Raw genomic sequence first — 25,954 nt, forward strand, 5'->3', positions numbered from 1 at the left:
GTAAGAACACCAGATAAATTGATAGATGGTATGAATGATAATAACGATGGTCAACATTCATGGTTAGCACCAATTTTACCTGGAGAAGTAAGTAATACTAATATTATTTTTATCTCAATATGAAAATCATTGACAATTTTATTAACCTTGTGATATTTTTAGACAAATCGTATTTATATCATATTTTCTTATCCTACAACTGTGAGTGCTATAAAAATATGGAATTATGGAAAAACTAAATCAAGAAAAATAAAAGAATTTGCAGTAAGCAAACATTAAGTTATAAAATTTATATAAAAGACAAAGAAAAATATTTCTATCAAAAATATAATGATAAATATATTTATCTTCTTTAGATATTAGTGGATGATATATTAATTTATAATGGAAAGCTAAGTGAAAATAATGTACATGAAATGGTACAATTTTCTAATAGCAATAGTACAAACAATATCGAGTCATCTTTAACTAGGTAAATATCGTTTCAAAAATATACAATTAATATAAAATCAAATGTTATCATATTTAAAGATATTTTGTAAAAAAATTACCATAAATATTATCATTGCATTTTCAGCTTGGAACAAGGAAGATATACAGTAGATTTACAAAGAGCTACTTCTGGTATAAATTCTCTACCTGATCCAAATCTTAGACCTTATACGTCTTTGATACAAATAAAAAAGAAATCTCATTCTTATAAAAAATTATTATAATATATAATATATAATTTTAAATTAAATTTACACACAGAGATCATTTGAAATTATACTTTTTTTAATACTTAATAATACGAGGTGATCTAACATAGTACAAATTGAAGGTAAATATTATGAACTTTAAAATTTATTAAGATTCTCTTTTATCTTTTGATTCAATTAAATATTCATGGAGATATCTTTTTTACACTTGAATAAAAATTATAACCAAAGAACGACATTTAAAAACAAATACAATTATTTTGCATGGATGTATTATACCTGAACTCCCACTTACGTCTTGAAAGTGATGACTCCAGAACTGAGAGAGATAGAAAATGGACAGGTTATATTTTATCTCTCTTTGCGTGAACTAATTGCGCAGTAAGAGACGTATCGTATATACCCAGCGAACAGAGAACGTAGACTATAGAACTCTCTCTGGCCATAATATCTCTAACGCTGATGCAAATACTCATGGAGCCTATATACAAGGAGAATGATCGCCGTGTTATAAATGTGGTACAATATTTACAATGAAAGAATGATTTCTATTGCCACTAGAGAGCGCGTCTTGTCGCTTAGTCTGGTTTTTAAAAACAGTAATTAAAATAAAAACATCAAAGAGACCTATTAATTTCATTTGTTTATTTATAAAATCACACATACTTAGATCTAAATTTAAGAACATCACCGCCGCCCTCGTGGATAATTATCGTACTCGATATTCAGCCATTTTCAACAACACAAATTCGACGCAAACGCCTATCTCGATCGTCCTCCTTGTATACAGCTCCAATACCAATGACGACTGCGTATGCAAAACAAATTCTGCGCGCACAACAAGATAAATTTTGCGCGTGCAACAAGATAAACTGTGCGTAAACTCGACGCAACAAGAGAAATATAAAAGAACCCCTCTATTTTTTTTTCTCTCAGTTCTGTTATATTTACTAGTTTCTTTGTTATTAAAATTGACATCATAAATTTTATTAAATTTGGATAATTTTTTTTCTGAAAAGGTAAAATACGATTGGTTACTTTTAATCTGCAAGAAGTTTGTCCAATTAATAATATTTTGTAACTATAATTTTATATTACTAGCGCTAGTAATAAAAATTGAGAACCAAATTTAATGGATGCAGTCTCCTCTTATCTAATCATATTATTAATGAAAAAGTTTATAGAAGTGGTGAAAATTGTGTTGCTTATTTCTGACGCAGATAATAAACATATTTCATATAATTTATAATTAATTTAATTATTTTATTTTACGAAAGAGAGAGTAATTGTTGTTTTATTACAATGAATCCAACGGAACCGACAACTACTGAAACGCTAAGGTATTATATAAAACCTGTATTTTGGGTTAGAAAGAATCTGAAATTTGCCGGTTGTCTTATTGCTAAATTATTTATTGTCCAGTATTCACACATTGTTGATGGGAAGTGTGAATCCACTTCTATTTTCTAAATATTGAAGATATGAGTTGTATTTTTAAAGTGCAAAGATAGAAGGCAAAAATTTACATTTTGTATGCATCAAATTAAATTTGTACGCAACCATTATTGTGTAAATAATAAATATTAAATTAATATGACTTTATGTTTGTTCTATAGACCATCAATTCAGTTTAGAACAATTAATTAAAAAGGAAGCGTCAATCTAAAAAATATTCTATAGAATATTATGCAAATTTTGATATGTATTAAGCGACGTTGAAAATGATAATATAACTGACAGTACTTCTGATAATGATTATAAAAGATTTTGTTTAATGGAACATTTTCATTGCTTTCATTAGATGAATTCATATTTAACTTATTTTCTGAAAATGTGTGGGAACTGAGGTAAGATCCATTTCAGTATACCGTCAACAATGTGTGCTTACTTTTACTGTTGATATATTTTTTTCTTATAAAAATAAAATCCAATATAAATTTTACAAAATTTTATATTTTTTATTTAATATATTTTATGAGAAATTTTAATATGCGTATTAAATGTGTAGTTCGAAGATGAAGGATGTAATAGATGTATTGGCAATGCAACGAGAGAAAAGGAATACGTTGCAGAAAAGTATTACTATCGATTATACTAAAGCTAATGACAATTTTGCAGTTTCAAGATTCATATTTGAATGTGGTAAGTTTATATACTGTACTTAGTATATTATATTTTTAAAAATATTTTTAATGAAATCTGCTTATAGGTTTGAAATTAGAGGTTCATTTTCTAACAATTGCAACAGCGGCAACTTTATATCATAGGTTTATGAAAGAAGCTACCGCCCAAGGATATGATAATTATGTAAGCTATTTAATTAGACACATAGTAGTAAGAAATAAAAATAAAATATAAAATATTATTATAAAATAAATGTATATCTATATTTGCTAATAAAATTATATTTTCTATAGTTAATAGCAGCTACTTGCTTATATCTGGCAGGAAAAGCAAAAGATGATAATTTAAAAATAAGAGATGTGATGAATGTATCATATAGCACACTTCACAGAGGTTCACAACCACTGGAGTTAGGAGAACAGTATTGGAGTATGAGAGATGCTATTGTGCAAGCTGAACTTCTCATCATGCGTATGTTGAAGTTTCAAGTAAGCCCAGTGCATCCACACAAAGTAAGTATTTTTTCTATCTAATTATATTACTTTTATCTGAAGAATGTCCTAAAAGTCACTTTACCAAATTGAAAAATATTGCATTTATTATATACTAAAGTCTTTATGTGTACGATGTTTTCGTTTTTCTTTTCTCGTTAAAGTTAAAAATGTTAAACAAAATTTTTAGGACACCTTGTTTATTGGGAATATTTATGAATTAATATTTCTTAGAATTGTAACTTAAATCATAGGATAAGTTTGAAAATTAATAATGAATTATATCGCTTTTACGATTGTATTTTTGTTTTTTTTTCAGTACATGTTGCACTATTTGAGATCTTTGCAAGCTTGGTTTGGAGAAGAAGAATGGTCAAAATATCCAGTAGCTAAAACCAGTATGGCTCTATTACAAGATTTTCATCATTCTCCTGCTATACTTGATTATCCACCACATTTAATAGCAATAGCATGTATCAATCTTGCTTTACAAATTTATGGTGTAGTTGTTCCATTAATGGATGAATGTGATCAACAACCTTGGTTTAATGTAAGTATTAACAAAACTCTCGGTTAAGTTACTTTTACAATAATTTTACAATAATAAATAACAATAATTTAACATTACAGGTTTTCTGTAAAGATTTGACAAGAGATAAACTTTGGGAAATAATGGAAAAAGTCATGGCTGCATATGATGAAGAACCCGAAACAAGAGATAATTGATATCTTAAAGAGATTTTTTAATCCTTAATAATACCGCATAATGTGAAAAATAACAAATACATAATTTTTTCGACATGTTGGTAATAAAAATATAATAAATATGTTTGTATAAAATAAAGTTATGTCAAAGTAAATAAATTAAAAATGCATTTTCCAAAGCATTACTTGAAAGAAACAATATTAATAGCACTGACATTATTTATAAATAATCATGAAGAAAAAAGGATGTATATATTATATACATCTTTTATAAAGTTTTTTTCATTTGAACTTTACGTAACAGAAATAGCTAATTTTCTTTTTTTTTCTTATTTATATTTATTTGCATTTCCTTTATTTATTTCCTGTATTTATGCGCTTTCTAAATAGAAAGTCAAGTAAAACACTTTTATTTATTTGGTCAATATTTTAAATAAATAGTCAGTATTTATAGCAGGACAGAATTGCATTATAAAAATATATAAATTTAAAGAAAATCTGAATTAAAGATATTATAACAAAACAATTCAATAATTCCTAATTATTGTTTATAGATTATACTTACATGATGACCTTAGCATGATAAAGCAGCCGGAATAAATTTACGATTGTAAAGAAATAAAGTAGTAGACATAACTACATATAAAAATTTAAAAGAATACATTTCTATCGATGTAGGCTAAATAATTTCTAATTGATCTTAGATAATCACCCAAATATTGAATAAATCCAATTTGTTAAAATATAAATATTATACAAATATATATACAATTTTATAATTTTGAATTAAGCAAGAATTACGTTTTTATTTTTGGAAGTTCTCCAGAAAAAGATGTATGATGCCAACCCAAAAAATTATTCATTGTATAAAATGAACCAAAAAGATTTTGAAAACCACAGTGCGTAATACTTACTTTAATATTTCTTATAATACTTTGTTGTATATTTTCCATTTTTGGACAACATTCTGATAATAATGTTTTATTGCAAAAATTCAAATGCATATACTATCATAAAAATATGTTTCATACATTGTATAAAAACACTACAAAAACTCTATGGATTACACAAGCATAATAATATTTTAATGACATTTATGCATTAATACCTTATGACGTATTATATATTCTCTTGTTTTCGATTAATATATAATCAATAAATGAATAATAATCTTGTAAAAATATACAGAATTCTTAATTTCTGATAAACATTAAGATTCCAATAAAATATTTACCATACTATTATTAATAATTGTATAGGAATAATAATACTAATGAATCAAAAATTGAAGATCGATTATTTTTGACTTTCGCGCGATTAATTTAGTACAATAAGACACTGTACATTAGTACATATTGCAATTTTAAGAAAAATAAATTTTGTGATGTGTTCATTATCATATTTCACCGCCATTATAATACATATATAAGTTTACTTTTTATAATATCAAGAATATGCATTTTAAAGCATGTATATTATAATATGCTATTATTCTACTCCATTAATTTATTAGTACCAATGTCTCATTTATTTTAAATGTGCCTTTAAACTATCTATGATTATTCTAAGCACCTAAGCATTTTATATCAATGTAGTAAAATAGTAATAACATATTTACTATGTTTCGTCAAATCACTGTCATCCAGCAGTTTATTATTTTGAAACAATTACAAATTAAAAAAGATAAGCTAATATATAAGACTTACATGTTCCTAATTGATATCTTAATGTAATAAAAACAACAAAGTTTATAATTAAAATTAGTACAAATATTTATTATAAACTATGCAATATTAGGTTTAGAAGAATGTAATTATCTAGTCACACTTTGTTGCTTTCTCTTTAATGGAAATAAACACCTTGTTACATGATATATAAGCAGAAAGTGAAATAGTGCAGCGTACAATATAAACTAGCTGCTCAGTTGTTACCTGGTTTGTACACTAGTTCAGTAGCACGTGCATTCAATGGTACTATTATTTCAATGAGACAAATAATTTACAAAGCTTTAATATCTCATATTATAACGTACCTGTTAAAAAAAAAACTGAGTATGTGTAAATAATCTTCATGTACTTATTTATATTTATGTATATATAATGACGCAAGGCTTTAAAACTGTACATGTGAAGAATACATATAATTAATATTAGAATACAAAATATTCTTGATTAATGAAATGCGTGTTGTTGATGGATTAAAATGAATTAGTGTAGCTACTGAAGTGTATAAACCTGGAGACTGAAACCTAATCTATACATTTCGTAACTGTAATCAAAAGTTGAAGGTAAAAAACAGATCAGTGCCAGGTCTTGCGATTTTGAATTAAAAATACTGTACAAGCTTTATCCTGGCAAAAATGTACAACCTGTTTTGAGTAATTTGCTTTCACGTTAAATAAACAATTAAGAATCAATAAGGCATGCCAGATGATATTTGTAATCTCATTGATTTTAGGAAATATTATAAATGTCCATATTATAAAGTATATATGCATGAAGTATATTTTTTAATTTTATTCTCAGAATTAAAAGTGCATGGAGAAATTTTTTATCCAAACAATTATTTAAAACTATAAAGTTACAGAAATTCTTTGCTTCACAAACTCCAGTTTATATATTCGATATTTACTTTCATTCTTGTTGTTTACACAATCATACTTTAGAAGCTTTATAACTTCTTTAATTTTATTCAGTATATTTGTATATTTATGTATATATTTATATTGTTTGTTCATGTTATGCCCATGAAACATTTTTATTGCCAACTACTATACTTTGACAAATTCTTTTCTTCAGAATACGAAACCAAATATAATGATTCCTTCGCATATAATTATTAATTTTCAATTATTTTTAATAGCTATAATATAAACAATATTTGTATTGAAAACACAGCTTTCCATTCTTAGATTGATTCTAGTATTGAGTGCTACCAAACAAAAGCTCTTGTTTTTCATAGATATTTTTACTTGCATATATACAAAGCAGATATCTGCTTACTTCTTATAATCTAACATTATATCTGTAGCTTATAAACAATTTCATAGAAAATTTATGTGATTAAAACAATGTAATAATAATTACTTGTGAGCACAATAAACAAATTTGTACAATTTATTATGCGCGTTCTAATTAGTCTTACAGCTATACGACACAGAACGCTTATATAAATGAACTATATCAATAATGAAATAGTGATTAGACCATTACTATATTAATGAAACCTGTTCAATGGTCCTTAATGACTAAATTTTCTTCGTTTGACAAAAACATGTTATATTAGTTTACTATAAAGTTGTTGATCATAATTCTAAATGTGAAGTGGCACCAATTTTATATTATATCTGCAATTATTATGTAGCATGCATAATTACATATACATGCATTTAATTCATGACATGTATATATATATATAAATAATATCACCTGTACTTTATGAATTTTGAACCACAACTTATAATTATAAAAGAAAATATAAGTAATAAAATATTGTAAATCATCAAAAATGTCAGTAAACGTTCATCTAACATGTTTGCTCTACATTTCAAATTCACTTTTATAAATCAACCTATTTCAATCATATTTTTCAATAAACATTTACATTCTAATTTTATTATACAGAATCTTCCAAAATAGATAAAGAATAAGATATTTTTATAATGATTAAAAATATTGAATGAATTAGTTTTGTCATATTTTAGGTATTATAAATATTCAGTAACGATTCAATTGACCGATACCAATGAAATAGACTCATTACACGTATATTATTTAGACCATTTCAACAGTAATTATGTTACATCATAATTATAGATATTTTATATTCTTCTGTGAACAAGGCAGTTCATTCATTATATATATGACTGGCGATTCATTACCAGTTTGGAATAGTTACAAGAAATAGGAAATTATAAATTCTAGTCCAAAACCCATTGCACAGAATAAGTTTGAAAGAGTTCACTTGTTAAAGGAAAAAAAAATCACACAAGTCTAATAAATATATCCTACTTTTATATACTTATCTCTACCTTGAGTTTTGATCTCTACATGTACTGGTATAGATCATTCTTATTACACTGCACTATTAAACTGCCAATTTTGCACTTCAATTCGTTTATATAGTTACAGTTTTGATTGTTTATTTGCCTTCTGAAAACTTTTCCCTCAAACTTTTTATCTTGTGTACAAAATATGTTTCTAATGACTCTGCACACTTGAAAAACGGGGACTCTTTTGGATTGTAATATCGACAATTGTCAAATATTTTGGTCATATCTCCAATAAATTCACTTAGTTTTTTGTAGGATCTATCATTTATTCTTAATTCTATTGTTTGTAAATCTGAAAACAATGTATACGTACAAATAATATATACATATATATATATATATATATATATACATATGTGTAAAATTTGATAGATACTTATTTTCGAAAAATATAAATACATACCCATAGGTTCCTTTATGACTTTATAATAATCTGGAGCTTCATTTGGATCTACTGGTTCCATAAAAGGCCATGCACTTTTATGTGCCTAATTATAAATTCAAAAATAAGTTTTTGTTAAAAAGAAACTCCCATTTCAAAATAGAAATATATAGAAAAAAACGTAAGAGCATTATACGATTTAAATCGATAAGATGTATACCTGTATCTGTTTAATTAATTTTTTCAGTAAATCCAAATCCTTAGCATTGAGATTTTTCATATTTGCAAAATTCACAGAAGAATTACGTTGACAATTAGGACATACATATTCATCAATATTGTCTGCTTCCGATTGAAGAATACCAACGCATCTTCCATGGAACCAATCTTGACATTTATCGCAGCAAATGTAAAACCTAGTAAAAATAAGAATTGATTTTATATATGAATATTTTATAGGGAATTAATAAAAATGATAACAGCAATTTAAAACTTCTTTAATTTCTTGTTAATTTTCAATAATCTTAAGAAGGTTATTACTTACTGAGATTCATCGTAAGGCTGCTTACATAAGCAGTATAATTCTTGTGTATCTCGTGCATGTCTACATTCTGTACAAACAAATTCGGAAAGAGATTTGCTCATTTCCTCAGTAATACCAACACAGTCTCCATGGAACCAATTATTACACAGGTCACATCCCACATAGAACCTTATTTAATAAATTAATTAATTAAATTTTGTATAATTATATATATATATATTAACAGCAAACAAATGCGAAGATGCATACAAGTAATTACATATAGCAAATACATACACACAGTACTTAGTGTGCTTACTTTGTTTCATCATAAGGTGTCCTACAGAGACAGTATAATTTTTCTTTTTTAATTCGACTTGGAGTTGTAGTAGATGAAGCACTAGGTAATGCGTTGCTATTTGCTTGTGCCTTATGTTTTTTTGGCCTTCCACCTCGATTTGGTGGGCTAACCTGTTGTGCTATTTGAGCATTAGCTTTACGTTTTGCACTTCCTACTTTAACTTCATCTTGTTTATGTCTTTCTGCTTTTGTTCTTGTTGCTAATTCTGCTGATAGGTCCTTCTAAAATTATAGTTTATATAATAATATTGGAAATATGATTTACATATATTTTTTTAATATAAATTAATAAAATTAGCAAATACCTGAATATCTATTTGTAATTCTTTTTCAAGTAATGCTCTTTTTTTAAGTATATCTTTTTTCAGAAGTTCTTTATGTCGAAACAATAAAACTTGCATTCGTGACTGAACTTGTTTCCTTCTATGTTCTTGACTGTCTTTTAATTTTACAAATCGAGTTTTAGGTGTAGATTCATTGTCTATTAGTTCAGTCGACTTCTGTATTCTATCATTGCACACAAAATGAATAGATGATAATTAGATAATAATACCAGATATTATTGTGATTGTTTGTAATATTGTACAATTTTAGGATATCATATAAAAAATGTTAATAATCATATTAATTACTCCGCTTACTTCAAGATTTCACGATTCTCTTGTTTTATTGTTGACTTTTTTTTTGGAGTTTCTGCCCAATCAGTATCGATTTCAGTTGTTAACTGTATATTTGAAGTAGTGGTTACTGATGGAATGTTGGAGGATGCAGGTCTTTTGCGAGATGGGGCACGCGGAGTTTGATTGTTAGCTGCTGAGCTTGCTGCTCCTTTGATTATACTCTCGTGATGTTTACTTAACCGATTTAATTTTTCTTCTATTTCTGGATGAAGATTTTCCGCTTTCAATACAGATTTGATTGCTAGAAAAAAAGTAACAGATTGACACTTGTTTTTATGCCTGAACATTGTTGACTAGTCATGAATCAATTTCTGTTTCTTACATTAACTACTTCAATTTTTGTGGATAATATAAGATATCGAAATTTTTTTGGTTGCTTTTGATTTATTATTAAAAATTTTAGATTTCAACAAATTACAAAAATTATTAAAAATTGTGTAGAAAATATGTATAAATTTTTATTTTAGTTCATTATGCATAAATAAAATATATTGACGTTTATTTAGATTGTTTCACTTTCATATTTAAGAAGTATAGAAATCATATTAAGAAGTAATAGTCTGTGATATGAGATAATTTCTACTTGAAATTACCAGTCAACAATGTGTTAAACTTAAATTATATCAATATGATTGCATAAATACTAAATACTAAGTTTCTTTTTAACGATTAAATGTATAGTACATACTTTGTTGTACAAATTCTGGCGTAAGAACAAATTTTTCATCTTTAGCTACATTTTGCAGAGATTCTGATGAGTCCTCACCATTATCATTTCTTTTTGGAGGTTCTTCTGTAACAATGTTATTGGCACGATCAACCTGTTGAACAACCACTTTTGGCTTTTCAGGAGTACTTGGTACTGATGCCTGTTGAAGTTCTGGTATAGACTCTATATCAGTTTGAGGCTCTAAAACATAAATGTAAGTACTGTAACAACTACTATAACTACTGTAACATATCTTTATGACATATGTAAAAAGAAGAAATGTCGCACCTGTTGCTGGTGGTGGGGAATCAGTTGGATGTTGTACTTGTTGTTTTGATGTCGGAACAGTAGGTGTACTTGCTGCTGTGGATGTTTGAGATGTCTGCACATGTTGACTTCCTGGTGCAGGTTGAATGGCTAAATAAATTTTTGTAGAACCTAAGACAACTTGCATTCCTTCAGTTGCTTGAGCTATATGTTACAAAAGAGTATTAAAATATTTATTTCTGTATACTATTTTAAAAGTGTTTTTATGGTGTTATTTTTACAAATATATTAAAAATACCTTTGCGTAATTGATTTTTTACTTGCTCTTGCACTATTGCAAGTTGCTGTGGCGTAAAATCTGCTCCCGTCAATCCTTGCAAAAGTATTTTCGGCCCTTGTGTTGTCGGCAATACCTGAGCTGTAATACATTTTATCACTGTACCTGGTGGTTGATTTTCTAACAAAGAAGCTTCTATGCTTCCAGGTGGTGGAGCGATAGAATTAGCAGTAGATGTAGTCAATTTGCTAGAAGTAATATTTGCACTTGTTTCAGGTGTTTGTGCTACTGTTGATGTTATTCTTTGAGTAGTCTGCAATGCTGGAATTGTAAAAATACATAATAAATAACATAATTTCATAATCTTATTTGATAAAAAATAATATAGATAAAAAGGAAGTTACCTTGTTTGTTCGATGAAACCGTATTTTTTACTACCATATTACTATTTGATGGATTTAACTGTACAATTTGATTTCCTGTTGGTGTACTACGAATTACAACTTGATGTCCACCGAGTGTTGTTAATTGTGCTTTTCCGGAAGCAAGTTGTTGAGCCAAATTAGCATTAGTGACTACTATCTGATTTCCACTAAGAATTTGACTACCCGGAGATATTACCTACACATTAATTCAAACATTATTAAAAAAAAGTTAAGTAATTTATATATAATAAATGAAAATGATGTATTTAACAAGAAATTATTTGATATTTTAATAATTTTATGTGAAATTAAAGAAAAAAAATAAAACACATATAGACCTGCGCTCCCTGTACAATTTGACCAGTATTGGCAACAACTATTGCATTCTTTGCAGATTGTGTAGAAGCAACATTTGCTATTGCTACAGCAGAGGATTTTCCACCTTTTTGTACTACTTGTTGTGATTGTTGTGATGTTGATCCTTGTGACGGAATAATTGCAACTTTAACTGGACTATTTTTATTTGATGCATTTGATGTAGAAACTTTAGCTGCATTAGCTGTTACAGATTTAGCCTATAATCAAATTTTTACAAATAATTAATAACTTTAGGTAATTTGTTGTAGCAATCTGTTAATTTATAAAATAAGAAAAACAAATACCTGTATAGTTGATGTACTTGAAGTAGTACCCGTATGTGTAACAGTAGAAGTAATAGCTTGCGCTGTATTCAATACATGCAATTTTCCATCTGGCATCTGTACTAATTGTTGACCAGGCATTAACCCGCGAACTTGTAATTTACCATCAGGTCCTCTTAAAATTTGTACCCTTTGTTGTATGTGCTGTACAGTACCTGTAGGTGTCCCTAAAATGATGTATAGAAAAAAAATATTAATAAATTATAAAATCTGCATATTAATAAAATTAAATATATTTAAAAAGAATTTACCTGCTGAACCAGCTTTAATTAAAGACTGCTGATTTCCTGATTGGATTTGAGATGTCTTTGGTAAAATACTTGTAGGCCCAGAAACAACCTTTGTTGTTCCATCGGCAGCTGAACATTTAATAAAAATATAGTGACAATTATTATAATATTATTATTGCTATAGATAAAAGTAAAGAATATAAATTTTATTGATTAATTACATTTTGCCATATAAATACGTCTTGTTCCGATAAAGGCTTTATTTTGAGTAGGTGTCGTTAGAAGTGAAGTTAATTGGGATTTACTTCCACTATTTGGATTTGCTGGTATTGCAACTTTGGAAATTAATTTAACTGAGCCATCTGTAAAAATAAATCAAATATTTTTAACACTATTTATCAATTATAACTATCAAATCATAGTATAATATTACCATGGGCGGAGTTAGATGTAACTTTAACAAGTTGTGTGTTCGAGGAAGCGGAGTTAGCTGGATTTTTAAGAGTTTCTAAAGCTCTTTTCTGTTGATGAGCAGCTCTTTGCATACGCAACTGTTGTTCCATTTTTTCTTTAATTTCTTCAGGAGTAGCCTTACCACTAACAAGTTGATCAGAATTGGATCCAGAATTTCTGTTTTGACCACCAACAGATTGTGGCACACCCGAGCGACTCCTAGTAATAATCTGGGCATTAGCCTTCTCTAACCTGAAGAGATACACACCAAGCGAAGTGTTAGTACAAGGTGGTGTTAGGCAAGGAAAGGTAATTTTCGATATAATATTCGATTCCTTCTATCTCAATAATATTGCATGCTTTTCACCTGACTATACAAAAAAAGCAATTTTCGACAAGCAAGCTAAGACATAAAAACATAGTAGTATAGTAGTATAGTAAATAAGATATAATAAATGTCTTAACCAAATAAAAGTTAGTAATTTAAAAATAAAAGCAATTGTTCTACAGCACAAAAGCATTCTAAATTTCATTATAATATACAAATTATCATAAAATATATTTTGCTAACCTATCACCATATTGTTTGATTTCCCATAGTTCCAATTTATCTTCATCAACCCATTCTTCTGTTACTTGTGGTTCAGTGTTTTGCGGTGATTCTGGTCGTTTTCTCTTTCTTAGTCCACTTCTTATAGATGTTACCTCTTTTAAATAAAAAAAAAAAATAAAATAAAATAAAATAAAATGAAATGAAATAAAATAAAATAAATTAAAATAAAATAAGGCAAGTAATATAAAACTTATTTATAAATACCTCTAATTTGTTTTGGAATTTCTAAAGGTATAACAACTTTTCGACGCAAATATTGTGCTCTGTCTAAAAATTGTCCAACATGACGATGCTTTAAAATCTCTAATGACATAATTTCAGTATCTGTTGTAATTTGATGTTTTCCATCTATAGATAATGGTTTTGCCGCCATATCATCCCAACGTAAACATGCCCATAAGATTCTTAGTTGAAGTGCAGCTGCAGCTAAAGATTTTAAACCAACTGTTCGATATAACCAACATGTCTTAAATAATGGTCTAGGGCAAGGATATGGCCAAACTGCTAGGTTTGCCTAAAATTTAAAATAAATAACATATTGGATATATTATAAATAATAACATAAAATAATAATGTAATTTTTAATACTATAGATAATATATAGAAATCATCAAACACACATGCACCCACTCACCTTAGCCATGTGATGAAAACCCTGAACTGATGTTCGTCCACCAACTCTGGCTAATTTTCGTAATTCATGTTGTGGAAGAAGTAAAATACTTCGACGTTTATTTTTCGTACAAAATGTCGAACATAAAGGATATTTTACTGGTGTTCGTTTTTTTCTTCTATCAGCCAAAGAAATTGCAACTTTTTTTAAATAAACTTTTCCTTCTGCTGAACTGGCAGTATATATTCTTTCAGTTCCATCAGCATTTAGTTCTTTAGCTACTGTACTTCGTTGTACTGTTCTTCCTCTTTTGTTAATAATTGTTGTTTTAGACACTACATTATTTACATTACTGAAATAATCACATGATTATTATTTAAGATTTATAATTTCATGATACACGTAAGATATATAAAAAAAAGACTTTCTATAATACCTAGTTTTAGTTTCCGATGACAATGTAGTTGTATTATGAGAAGAAATGTTTTCCTGCATATTTTGTACAATACTATCAACCGTTTTAATAGTTTGTTGAGTAGTAGTTACCGTAGCTGTTGTCACATTACTTTTGGTTGTAATTGAAGTTTCCTTTTTATTTAAATTAGAATCATTATCTAATCCCTATAAATAATTATTTTTATTATATTTCATACTATTAAAATGATTCTCTTGTCTTGTTAAATAATACAAATTATTTTATAATAAATCTCTTTAAAAGAAGTTAATTCCTTAATAAAGTATTTTATATAAATCAAATAATAATACATACTTTATGTTCTAATTTTATTCTTTTAGCACTAGGTGCTGATCCGTCTTTGAAGTTTGATAATTTATTTATGTTTACATTTGTTGTTTGAAATTCTTCAGTACAGTGAGTTGCCGAAGCAACAGCAGATTCCAAATCTCTTCTAATTGCATCCTTAGCCTCGTCATTTCCATCAAGCTTGTTTTGTGAAAATTGAGATGGTATTTGACTATTGTTTAAGACACTTGCCTTTCGTAATAATACTACAAGTTCGCGTTTTAATCTTGCTTTCTGAAGGCAAATCGGAGAATAACAAGTAGACATTAAATTTTGTGCTGTAATTGCCATTTTTCCTGGTGTAATTGCCACATTGCAATATCGTGAATAACAACTTCCATTCTTCTCAAGTTTCATAATGTTTGCATATTGTCCTTTAACTTGTTGAATACGTTTTCCTATTGCACTAAACATTTCTTTTGCAGCTGATGACATTGCTTTATTGGATTGTTTACCAGACAGTATGTACTGTAAAGAACCATCTCCACCATCGGTATCACTTTCATCATTATTTTCAATATCGATATCAGTATCACCATCTGCTATTTTATGACTTCCTGTTTGAACTATAGGTTCCTTTATTTTTTCCTGTAAAAAAGAAATATATTTATTTTAATTGCATCATATATACGATGTTAACAAGTGTTGCGTTAGAAAAAAATAAACAACGTAAAAGATATACTAACAGATTGTAATAATCTTCTCTCTTCTAGTAATTTTAAATGTGTTCTACGTGCAAGAAAGTCATCAATTCTAGTTTTCTTCCCAATTTTTGGATAATGAAGTTTCCCAGGTGTAGTTAATGCCTTTGTTATGTCAATTTCTTCAAATTCTTTAATTGGTGTAAAAACTTTCTCAATTTTCATACCAGCTAAAACTAGAAACAAAATACATATATATACATACATATGTAATATATATAACAAGAAATAAAATATATATGTATAACGAATAATACATTATTCGATATTTATATAATATACTTACAGGATATATTCATTTTAGTTTCTTTTTTAATTGCTGGTTGTTCTGTTTTAGAAACTGCTACTGGTCCATTTTTATCCACTTCTTGTTTAATTTCTACCTTTTCTTCAGTTTTAATACTTTCTACCTTAAATTCTTGCTTAACCTTTTTTGTACCAGTATCAGTAGATAATTCATCATTATTTGTTTCTTTCTTGATACTTATTTTATCTATATTAATTTTTTCATCCAGATTTGAACAATATTCTTTAATTAAAAATTCATAAGTTGGAGGATCCAAGGCTAATATTTTTAATCCTTCTTGATCTCTAATTTGCACCATAATTTTTTGTGGTCCTGTTCTTAAACCTAACTTTCTCATGTCGCTAAATCTATATCGTCTACTTGCTGACACCCACAACCAACCTCCTTGTCCATGAACTCTATATTCCTCCCCCTTTTGTTTCCATACTTGATGTTTTAAGCCTAATGTATATTTAACAAAATTAAATGATCTATTTCGCTCTTCTTCGTCTTCTCTCTCTTTCTTTTCCTTTTTATCTAGACGTTTTTTTTCTTCTCGTTCAAGTGCAGTTACCCTTTGCAATTTTACATGTCCAAGTTGATCATGCCAAACATTAGCAAATACAACTGCTTTTATACATGCTTGTAATACAATAAGTGCTCGTGCAAAATCTCTAGGAAATACGCAAGAACCTATTGCAGAAGTCCATGGTTTACGTAAAAGTGGCCAGTTGGTATGCATAAACGGAGCTTGTATACTGCTTTCAAGTTGAAGAATAGTTTGTCGAAGGGTATTAACTAGAAGAGCACGAGTTCCTGTCAAGCTTCCAACCCATTTAAATTCTGAAGCTTGAGTAAGAGAAAATTTATGTGACAAGTGACGTTTTTTATCGCGTTCTTCATTTCGTTGAAGTTTATTCAGAGCAACAGGATTAGTGCTATACTGATTAACATATGATTTAAAATTATTGTCCATTCCCAATTTAAAGAGATGTGTACCGGAAGCAATCTGATGTGCTTTTTGTCTAGTCAATCTAGTATTATCTCCTTCTTCCTTCAAACTCTTATCTAACTTTTCAAGCTCTTCTTTAGACATTGAAACTGTACTTCGTCGCTTTAAATCATCCATATTAAAAGTACGAGGTTGTAAAGAACCTGTTTTTGATCTTGTAACTATAGTATGTTTTTTACCTAGAGAAAATAAATTCCATTATATACATAACTATATAGTTTGCATAAATTTTTTGTTATAAAAAAAAAGTAAAAGAAAAGAAAAGTTAATTTGTTAGATAACATACCATCTTTGCCTATTTTGGGAACATTTTCTTCTCCTTCTGCTGTTTCTTCTTCCATTTCTTCAGATGATGATACAGTATTAGGTTTCCCAGTGTTGTTTGCCACATTGGTATTTAAGGTAGTAGGTACATTACTAGTAGCTCCATCGACTTCAACGTTTTCAGCTATCACTTCTGGTACTTGTGTAGTCACCCGCTCTTCTATTTTCTCTTTATCTTGTTCTGTTGTTGCTGTTAAACGTTCTTCTAAAGAATCAGACCCTTCATGTATCCTGCGTACCATATCTTCAGCTTCTTGCCTTTGCTTTTCTTTCTTTTCTTCTTCTTCCTTTTCCTGCTTCTCTTGGCGCTCTTTTTGCAGTTTTAGTATAAGGCCTATATTGTTATTATAATGAATATATTCTTTTTATGTTTCTCAAAATATGTTATACATGTGAATTTCATTATTAATATTATACAAATGATTATAGGTTCACATAAAGAGCTCAATATATAATACTCACTATTTTCTATTTCCAAGTATGATTTTTTGGTACCCTTGAATTGATTAGTAATTGATTCTGTAAGTTCCATTTGACGTACAATTTCATCCTTATAATCTGATAATTCACGGTACAGTGCAACTTCCATTTCATTACGATCTAAACAATGCATTAATTCTTCTAATTGTAATGGTGTACTATAATACCAAACTTCTCCACTTTCACTTTCTCTATAAAATTGAAATACAGTCATATATAATGTAAATAATAATATAAAATAATAATATAGTTACAATCATATGAAAAAGAACAATTTCTTACACAAAAACTCTTCTTGTAAGAAACCAATATTTTCTCCCATGTCTATCAAAACCTAAATGTTCTTGTCTACATAAGGACCCATTTTTTTCAACATCAGGAATACAATCAACAACTCCTGTAACTTTGTGAGCTTTACAGGTACTGCATTGCCAATCATCTGTAGGAACGTCAACTAACGGAGGCTCAACACATTCTAAATGAAAAACAGCTGGACAAGTTTCACAGCATAATAAGTCTCCAAGACGGTGACATACTCTACAATGGTCATCATAATGCATATTTCCTAGAAGAAATTAAGTTATACTTTTTCTACGTCTATTATACAAAATTGTTGTTGTATATAGATTACACAAAAAATTTAGATATCTTAAGAATGGAATATGAAAATATCAACTATTTATACAAAATTCAAATTCTTTCAACTTATTGTTATATCAAACTGAGATATAAACATTGAAAATTATTTACCAATTTATACATTTTTAATTTTCATTACTAGAAGTAAAAAAAAAACAATAATCATAAAATATTAATTAAAAATTATTTTGAAGTATCAGCATGGTCACAATAAGTGCTATCCTGCTGAATAAAACAATATATAATTGTATATTATTATAAGTAATATAATATCTTGCTAAATTCAATTCGTATTATATAACATAAAATGTAACATTACTATAATATTTAACATATTGCTTATCATACCTTCATTCAATAAATCTTCTCTAACTGGATTCGTTATTATGAATTGATCTATTAAGAATTGCAAGACTTTGATTCTGTTTTCAATAGATGTAAAAGGATATTCAGAAGCAGTTAGAATTTGCAGGACATTTTGATCAAAGCTTTTATCGCTTTCAACATAAGATCGTAAAGCTTCTGGCCAAGTCATTGAGTCGACAAAATATAAGCTCACATTGACAGAATCTTTTTGATCTAATGGACCAAAATGAGTTTGTTGTGAATCTTCTTCTCGAAGTAGTGCTTTGATTAGCATAATATGAATCTCAGCTAATAAATTAGTTTGATCTTGACACATTAGGGCTGCACAAAAGTCTTCAAATCTGAACGAAGAAAGACGCACTAATGAACGAAAATGTCTTAAAACCTCATAAATGGAAAGAGATGGCATTACAAGCCCCTTAGGAACCAATAGGTCATCTGAAGATTTTGGTGGAGTAAGAGGAGGAAGTTCTCTGTTCTGTAACCATAATGGCTCTGGACTCGGTGGTCGTTGTTGACCCGAAACAGTTTTGCGTGGTGTACCACTTGTTGTACTATAACTAGAGAGAGAAAAATCACTATCGCTTGATGGATCAGGTTCTTCTATACTCTCAGAAGATTCTATGTCGCTTTGAAGAGGATCGTCTTCGACGTCACTCTTCTCACTGGATTCATCACCAAAATCAGATCCATAGTGATATTCAGAGTCATTGTAATCCACATTTGGATTGTAACCTCGGCGTTGATATGCACCTGAACTAGAATGACCACCTTTACGTGAGTGTCTATCCTTTGTGACACGAGTTTTTCGATTTCGTGTGCTACGTCTGTTTTCTTCACATTCAATTGGTGAAGAAGGTCTTGATACTGTTGGTGTAGTCGGTTGTGAATTTTGCGTTTCTAAATCCTTGTTTTGCAAATACTTTGGCTTCTTCATAAGGTGATACTGAAACTTTTTGGGCCTTTCCATGACCACCGACTTTGGTGGCCGGCCCCGTCTCTTGGAACCTCTCCCCGTCATTGTCTGTCACCCACTGCCAAAAAAATGGCACTTACTTAACACGTGTTTTGAGAAAAGGCGCGCTTGTAAACAAATACAAATAACACCGCAGCAACGAAATGGAGCCCATGTTTGTACTCTGATCTTTGCGCCATTTTTCGGCTACGGTCACGTGATCAAACACAATTTTTTCATTATTAACGTCCCGTTGGAATCTCGTAAATCTACCCCTCGATACCACTGGTCGACAACTACCGCTTCTTCCTTTTAATAAAAAAGATTTACCAGCAATAACGACAAAACGAAGTACGGAATAACTCGCTGACGCGGAATGTAAGGGGAATTTACAACACCGCCTTTTCTAAGAGAGCGCTTCTCCAATTGGTTCGTCAAATCGCCGCCATGTTAGTTCCCGAAACGCATTTGCTGCTAATACAGCCAAAATCTAAACAAAAACTCGCCGTTTTTCTCTTTACGAAAGATCCTAATATAGTACACGAAATTCTAAGAAAAACCGATCAATTAAAACTCAATTAAACATAAGATTTTCTCCTTTTTCCGTATTAACGCAAAACGTACGCAAGATCCAATCTCTTGCTCTGTAACTACAAAGGATTGTATTGAATCAACCATAGGTGGCGTCATGGGCGTTTAAAAAAAAAAACGCGTTTCTAACCGCACTTCCGACGAACCGTTGTCCTCACCTTTATTCAATATGAAATCATGATTATACATTCGTCAAAATTATATGTCAATCACTATTAATTAATTTTCTTTTAACACTTTTGATAAAAGAATGACCGATTCATACACAAGAAACAATCGGACCCGTGAAAGATCTGCAAATCTAACCTTAGTTTGATAAAAGCTTCGACAGAGGACACCACTTTGACCAAATCAATGACCGCTTTAAAAAATATATATTTAAATATAATGTCTAATTAAACAATGAAAATTATTATTTTTCTAATGCATAATATTCATGATGATACATTTATTCAATAGATCAATTCAAACATTATTCTTTTGCACATATTAAAACAAGTATCACAATCACGCCATCTGTATAAAAGAAAATTCAATGACAAGAAATCACGAAGTTTGAATATATTTTATTCTAATATAACTTTAATTTTTTAAATAAATCAACTATTAAACAAACATTATCTGCCGTATTTATAACACTAATAAAATAAATTACTATAATATCTACACATTTGATTCTAGTAGTCAAGCATAGTACGACGGAAAATACGAAGTAAAACATTGAATATATGATAGCACATATTTCTTACTCTACACTCAGAGAAGATACGATTTTAATACGAAAATATTAATAAAATTTGCGACAATCAATTTATAGTGAAGTTTGGTCAACGAATTAATAAACTTCGATATTAAAGAACTTTGAATAAATATGTAAAAATAAAATCTTCAACTTTTATGGACTTTTAATCCAAGAATTAGTTTCTGTAATAAATTATTAGTATAAAATTTTATACCTCATTTAAATGTTAAGAATTTTTTTCTCTCTCTTTCACTTCCCTTTCTGTTTTCTTTTTAAAGAGGTATAAATAAAAAAAGGTAAAATATTTTTAATGAAGCTACAGCAACGACATCTATGCTTGAAAATGTCTGTATAACGGATGTAGTAAAATTTGACATAAGGAGTTTAAGGAGAGGAGAGGGGTAGAAAGATGGAAAGAGAAATAGGAGCAGACAGAAACAGTCAATAAAAATGGCTGCCTAACAAGTTCGATAAATACGAAGCGAGAACAAAGTGCGAACAATACGACGAACACGTGTAACGTGATTTTTTTATATTCAATATGAGACTGATTGAAAGAAGCGGCGAAACAAAGATGTATTCAATGAAACCGATCATTTCCTTGCCCATAATGACACGTTCTACGAACAGAATATACGAGATGAAAAATATTCACGGAGAATGCGGAAAAGGCAACCATACGGAAACAGGGATCAAGATCGTTGCTGATGTTACAGAGCAGGTTATCAAGCTTTTGAAGGTTTCCATCTTTTTCTAGTATCCATTATCGACATAAAGTGACATTAAATAACAATCTGAATTTACCATTTTACTCACACGGCGACCGTCCATGGCACAAATTAATGTTTCTTCTTTCTTCAACCTATCGTGCATGACTCCTCCCAAAATTTCCACAAGTACTGATCACGATCGACCGAGAATATGGTTCTCGAAGCTTGATCGATGTTTGCCCCTCCAATTTTTCGTAAAACAGGAGTCTAATACGAGTGTCTGCCGTGAAAAATAACTCTGCTTCTGATAATAGTGAAATAAAGTGACAATTGTAATAGAAGAATAGCAAGCTTACTAAATTAGAACTGTACTAAAAGCTACAAAAGTACAGTTGTATAACCAAAGATACATAAGAACTAAGAAATGAAACTATATAAATATCAACATAGAAAAATATTAATATAGAATGACACTGAAGTGATAGATTCAAAAAATTAAAAGGCTATTTCATTAAAAACAATCATTATAATCGTTTAGATAAAATTATTGTAGTACGAAGCTTTAAAATCTTTTTAAAGTATAGTTGAATATAAAATATATCTTGTAGCAAAAATAATATACAGAAAAATATAATTGGTATAATAGTATGTGTGTGTTTACTTTTTAAGTATTTTTATTGAAATCTAAATCAGCACTATACATTGTTTAAAAATCTAGGTTAATATTATTTTATGATTCTCAATATACATCAAAATTCTTGATTACAGAACATCATAGTTATACTTAAATAATAGAATTAAATATGCACATGTTTTAAATATCATATTTATTTGCAGAATCCATTATCAGAATATGCTTTATTAGAAGCTACGCAAGAAAAAATTTTAGCTCAATTAGCAGAGCTTAAGAAACAGGTATCTTCCCTTTGCAATTTTTTAAAACATACAGATCATGTTAAGATGCCAGCAGAAAATAGTGAGAAGGTGAATAATTATTGATTCTTATAAGTTTATGTTTTTTGTAAATAACAATGACTTAAGACAGATTATTTAATATTTTATAAAAATATTAACAGAAAAGTAATTTGCTTTCGAATGTATGCCATAAATCTGAATCAATCACCGTTAATTTAATTATAAATGCAAATCCAAAGAAGCCACCATACTCCATATTAGCACTTCCAAAAGTTTGGAATGATACAAATATCAAATTGCAAACATATATTCATTCAAGTGTTATTGGAGATGTACCTGAGTTATATGTCTGTGATATAAATCCAACTAAGCCAAATGTAATTAATTTGTCTCTCATATGGAAAGAAGGTAAATTAAATATTAATAATGTTAAAAAAATGCATAATTTTGTGGATTCCACTAACATGCATATTCTTATTATATTTATTTTACAGTTGAGGAGTTTGAATTTGTCTCAGGATTATACAATTATTCTTTATTCGGCGAAGTTAATTTGTTAAGATACTTAAGCAGGTTATTCCATACACATAATTTTGAAAATTGTCTAGATCCTGTACAAGCAAACGTATTTGACACTATACTTGATTATTGTTATTGTCTACAAATAGAAAAATCATCAAAGAAACAGCAAATAATACTTCAATATATTACCAAAACGTTAGGAACAAATGAATGGTTTGGCATAAACAAACCAAATATTATTGATATTGCTGTATGGTCTGTAATTAAACAAATTTCTGTACAAAATTTACCATCGAGTCTTAAAAAGTGGATTAATGCTTGTGAAAAAATATTTAAATAAATACATCATTTGTACGATATATGATACGAATTTTTTAAATAACATCTAGCATTTCATTCGTGTTTATCAATACTCTTTTGTATATGACATTGCTATTGTAGATATATAATTTGTATATCTTATATATATATATATATTTAAATTATGAAATAAAAATAGAAGTAAATATTTATATCAGAAATTTTCTTAAATTTGTGTAAGCTTTTAATAAAATATAAAAGACCTTCTAAATACATTAATTATAAAGTCGAGACAAAATTATAAAAAAACTACATAGTTTATTGGCAGTACTTAAAGTTTTTTTCTATTTTAATACTTTTTAATATTTTAATCTTATTTTAATATAGTATAATGGTTTTAATATTATAAAAGTATAAAAATTGTGTTATTAGGAATTTGGAAATAAGAAAGAAAAAAATTCTTTGCTTCCAAGAGTTTATAAATAAAGTACATATTAATAGATGGAATATAATGCATTGTACAAAAAGATGAAAAAGGTACTTAAAAATATTTATGATTAAGTTATTAATATTATTATTATAGATAATACTGCTTTATCTAGTCCTTCCAAAATCTTATTTGCGCATTTTATACATGAATCACTATATTTAATAGGCACAATAATCATATGAAATAAACATAAAAATTTGCTTCTTTTTATTATAAATAAACTTTTTGTTTTGAATACTCCAATAAAAAGAGAGTAAATGTGAACAGATAAATTTGCAAGACATTAAAATATTAATCTTATTTTAAAAACATTTAATTAATCAACCTACTGACCAGCAGACTTCTATATACTATTCAAACTTTTGTTATCTTTTAATTTTTTCTTAATTTTAAACTAATGATTTTATCAAGTGCATTAGTAAATGCAACAATTTTATATTGCCATAGTGTATTTTATTCTCAAATTTATATGTTTATCTTTCTTATTTCCATTCTTATTTTTGTAATATAACATAAGAGACACATAATGGCATAATTACATAATGGCTGTTGATCTTAGCATGGATAAACTATAATAAAAAAGAAGTTTTATTTGCAACTTAATTAAAATAAATGCTCTTTCTTACATGCGCATCCTAGCATTTCAACTCATCGTTTTATATAATTGAATTGCTAACTTTTCATATGTTTATACTAAAAATTTTTTATTAAATTTTTAGCTTTATTAATAAAACCAAAATTACATATTTTCTAGTCTGAATTGATAAAACGTACAGAAGAAGAAATTTAATTTGGTATGAATATAAGTACGAATTATTCTTACGATTTTGACAGAAATTAATGACAGAAATTACGACGGAAATATAAGAAAAACTAGCAAAAATTTATAAAGTGATATCAGATGTTGTATTAGTTTTTGGATTTTTAATACACTTTGGTGGAGATAAATCTACCGTATTTGCTTCAATTTATGATACTTTAGACTTCGCAAAAAAGTTCAAATCAAAACATAAGTTAACAAGACACAGTCTTTACGAGACACAAAAGCTGACCCGAAAACTACGTAATGAACATATAAAAAAATTGAAGAAAGTTCGGGGTACTATGAAAAGTAAAGTTGGAGCAGTTTCCAAGTAAATCCAATACTACACATCATGAAGGCCACAATACCGGTAACATCGTCGTAAAAATTTTTATAATTCATTTGGACATCATTAACATGATAATTATGAGAAAATTTGCGAAATAAAACTGTGCTCTTCTTAATGAAAAAAATCATTTCTTATGTTCTACGAACATAAATACGAATTATACTTTAATATTCATAAAACGAAGAATTGAAATAAATAATTATTTATATAACACTTTAAAAATGTTAATTTGGACTACTTTAATCATAAAAATATTCGGATTCTTTAGATCAACATAAAGCATAAAACTTAATTCTTACATGTAATACATTTTAATTTCCCTTTCAAGTAAGTTATATATGTACAAATCACTACCTCACATATATATATATATATATAGATTTATGTTTTTAAATTTATAAATCTGAATCATTTATCAGAGATATTTTAATGGATACAAATAATCGTACATTAGTGTTCATTATAAATGGCATCTGATATTTGGAAAACACGGTATGATAATATGAGGCAGTAGTATGTATCACATGTTGATTTCTGATTTTATATGCTCCATTTCTACATTTTAGATTCTTTGTAATAATTTATAATTTTATCAATAATGTATAACAGTGGATTGCTAACAACATTATTTATAATAATTAAATTTTTAATTACAAGTTAAAA

At 28.1% G+C, this 25,954-nt stretch overlaps 3 protein-coding genes across 8 annotated transcripts; 2 read left to right on the forward strand and 1 right to left on the reverse strand.

Annotated features, from left to right (window-relative positions):
• Positions 1 to 1,846: 1,846 nt before the first annotated feature.
• Positions 1,847 to 4,217, forward strand: LOC106784312 (cyclin-related protein FAM58A). Of its 2 annotated transcripts, none has more exons than XM_014743708.1 (6): positions 1,847 to 2,041; positions 2,710 to 2,843; positions 2,911 to 3,008; positions 3,119 to 3,337; positions 3,636 to 3,866; positions 3,947 to 4,217. In XM_014743708.1, the coding sequence occupies exons 1-6, from the start codon at positions 2,004 to 2,006 to the stop codon at positions 4,040 to 4,042; spliced, it is 816 nt and encodes a 271-aa protein (XP_014599194.1). In that variant the 5' UTR covers positions 1,847 to 2,003; the 3' UTR covers positions 4,043 to 4,217. The 2 variants fall into 2 exon arrangements, with proteins under 2 accessions (XP_014599194.1, XP_014599202.1); XM_014743716.1 differs by lacking the exon at positions 1,847 to 2,041 and adding an exon at positions 2,370 to 2,548.
• Positions 4,218 to 5,320: 1,103 nt separating this feature from the next.
• On the reverse strand, positions 5,321 to 22,467 carry LOC106783799 (nucleosome-remodeling factor subunit NURF301). Of its 4 annotated transcripts, XM_014742694.1 has the most exons (28): positions 22,008 to 22,467; positions 18,898 to 19,949; positions 18,193 to 18,475; positions 17,893 to 18,101; positions 17,393 to 17,764; positions 16,095 to 17,285; positions 15,794 to 15,984; positions 15,075 to 15,695; positions 14,742 to 14,926; positions 14,327 to 14,657; positions 13,897 to 14,206; positions 13,651 to 13,786; positions 13,060 to 13,331; positions 12,848 to 12,988; positions 12,648 to 12,755; positions 12,358 to 12,563; positions 12,034 to 12,270; positions 11,675 to 11,891; positions 11,292 to 11,591; positions 11,015 to 11,197; positions 10,706 to 10,927; positions 9,979 to 10,258; positions 9,643 to 9,844; positions 9,297 to 9,559; positions 8,999 to 9,166; positions 8,675 to 8,870; positions 8,476 to 8,560; positions 5,321 to 8,364 (listed from the first exon to the last, which is right to left on the reverse strand). In XM_014742694.1, exons 2-28 carry the CDS (start codon positions 19,934 to 19,936, stop codon positions 8,162 to 8,164), a joined length of 8,151 nt encoding a protein of 2,716 aa, XP_014598180.1. In that variant the 5' UTR covers positions 19,937 to 19,949; positions 22,008 to 22,467; the 3' UTR covers positions 5,321 to 8,161. The 4 variants fall into 4 exon arrangements, with proteins under 4 accessions (XP_014598180.1, XP_014598196.1, XP_014598189.1 ...); XM_014742710.1 differs by lacking the exon at positions 22,008 to 22,467 and having other exon boundaries at positions 10,784 to 10,927; positions 18,898 to 20,588; XM_014742703.1 differs by lacking the exon at positions 22,008 to 22,467 and having other exon boundaries at positions 13,060 to 13,298; positions 18,898 to 20,587.
• On the forward strand, positions 21,588 to 23,707 carry LOC106783819 (aminoacyl tRNA synthase complex-interacting multifunctional protein 2). Of its 2 annotated transcripts, none has more exons than XM_014742717.1 (4): positions 21,588 to 21,942; positions 22,751 to 22,897; positions 22,990 to 23,236; positions 23,323 to 23,707. In XM_014742717.1, exons 1-4 carry the CDS (start codon positions 21,745 to 21,747, stop codon positions 23,688 to 23,690), a joined length of 960 nt encoding a protein of 319 aa, XP_014598203.1. In that variant the 5' UTR covers positions 21,588 to 21,744; the 3' UTR covers positions 23,691 to 23,707. The 2 variants fall into 2 exon arrangements, with proteins under 2 accessions (XP_014598203.1, XP_014598212.1); XM_014742726.1 differs by having other exon boundaries at positions 21,589 to 21,924.
• Positions 23,708 to 25,954: the final 2,247 nt, after the last annotated feature.

This window comes from Polistes canadensis, unplaced genomic scaffold (assembly GCF_001313835.1).
Source record: "Polistes canadensis isolate GaletaPanama2010 unplaced genomic scaffold, ASM131383v1 scaffold_1, whole genome shotgun sequence".
NCBI classification, from domain to species: domain Eukaryota; kingdom Metazoa; phylum Arthropoda; class Insecta; order Hymenoptera; family Vespidae; genus Polistes; species Polistes canadensis.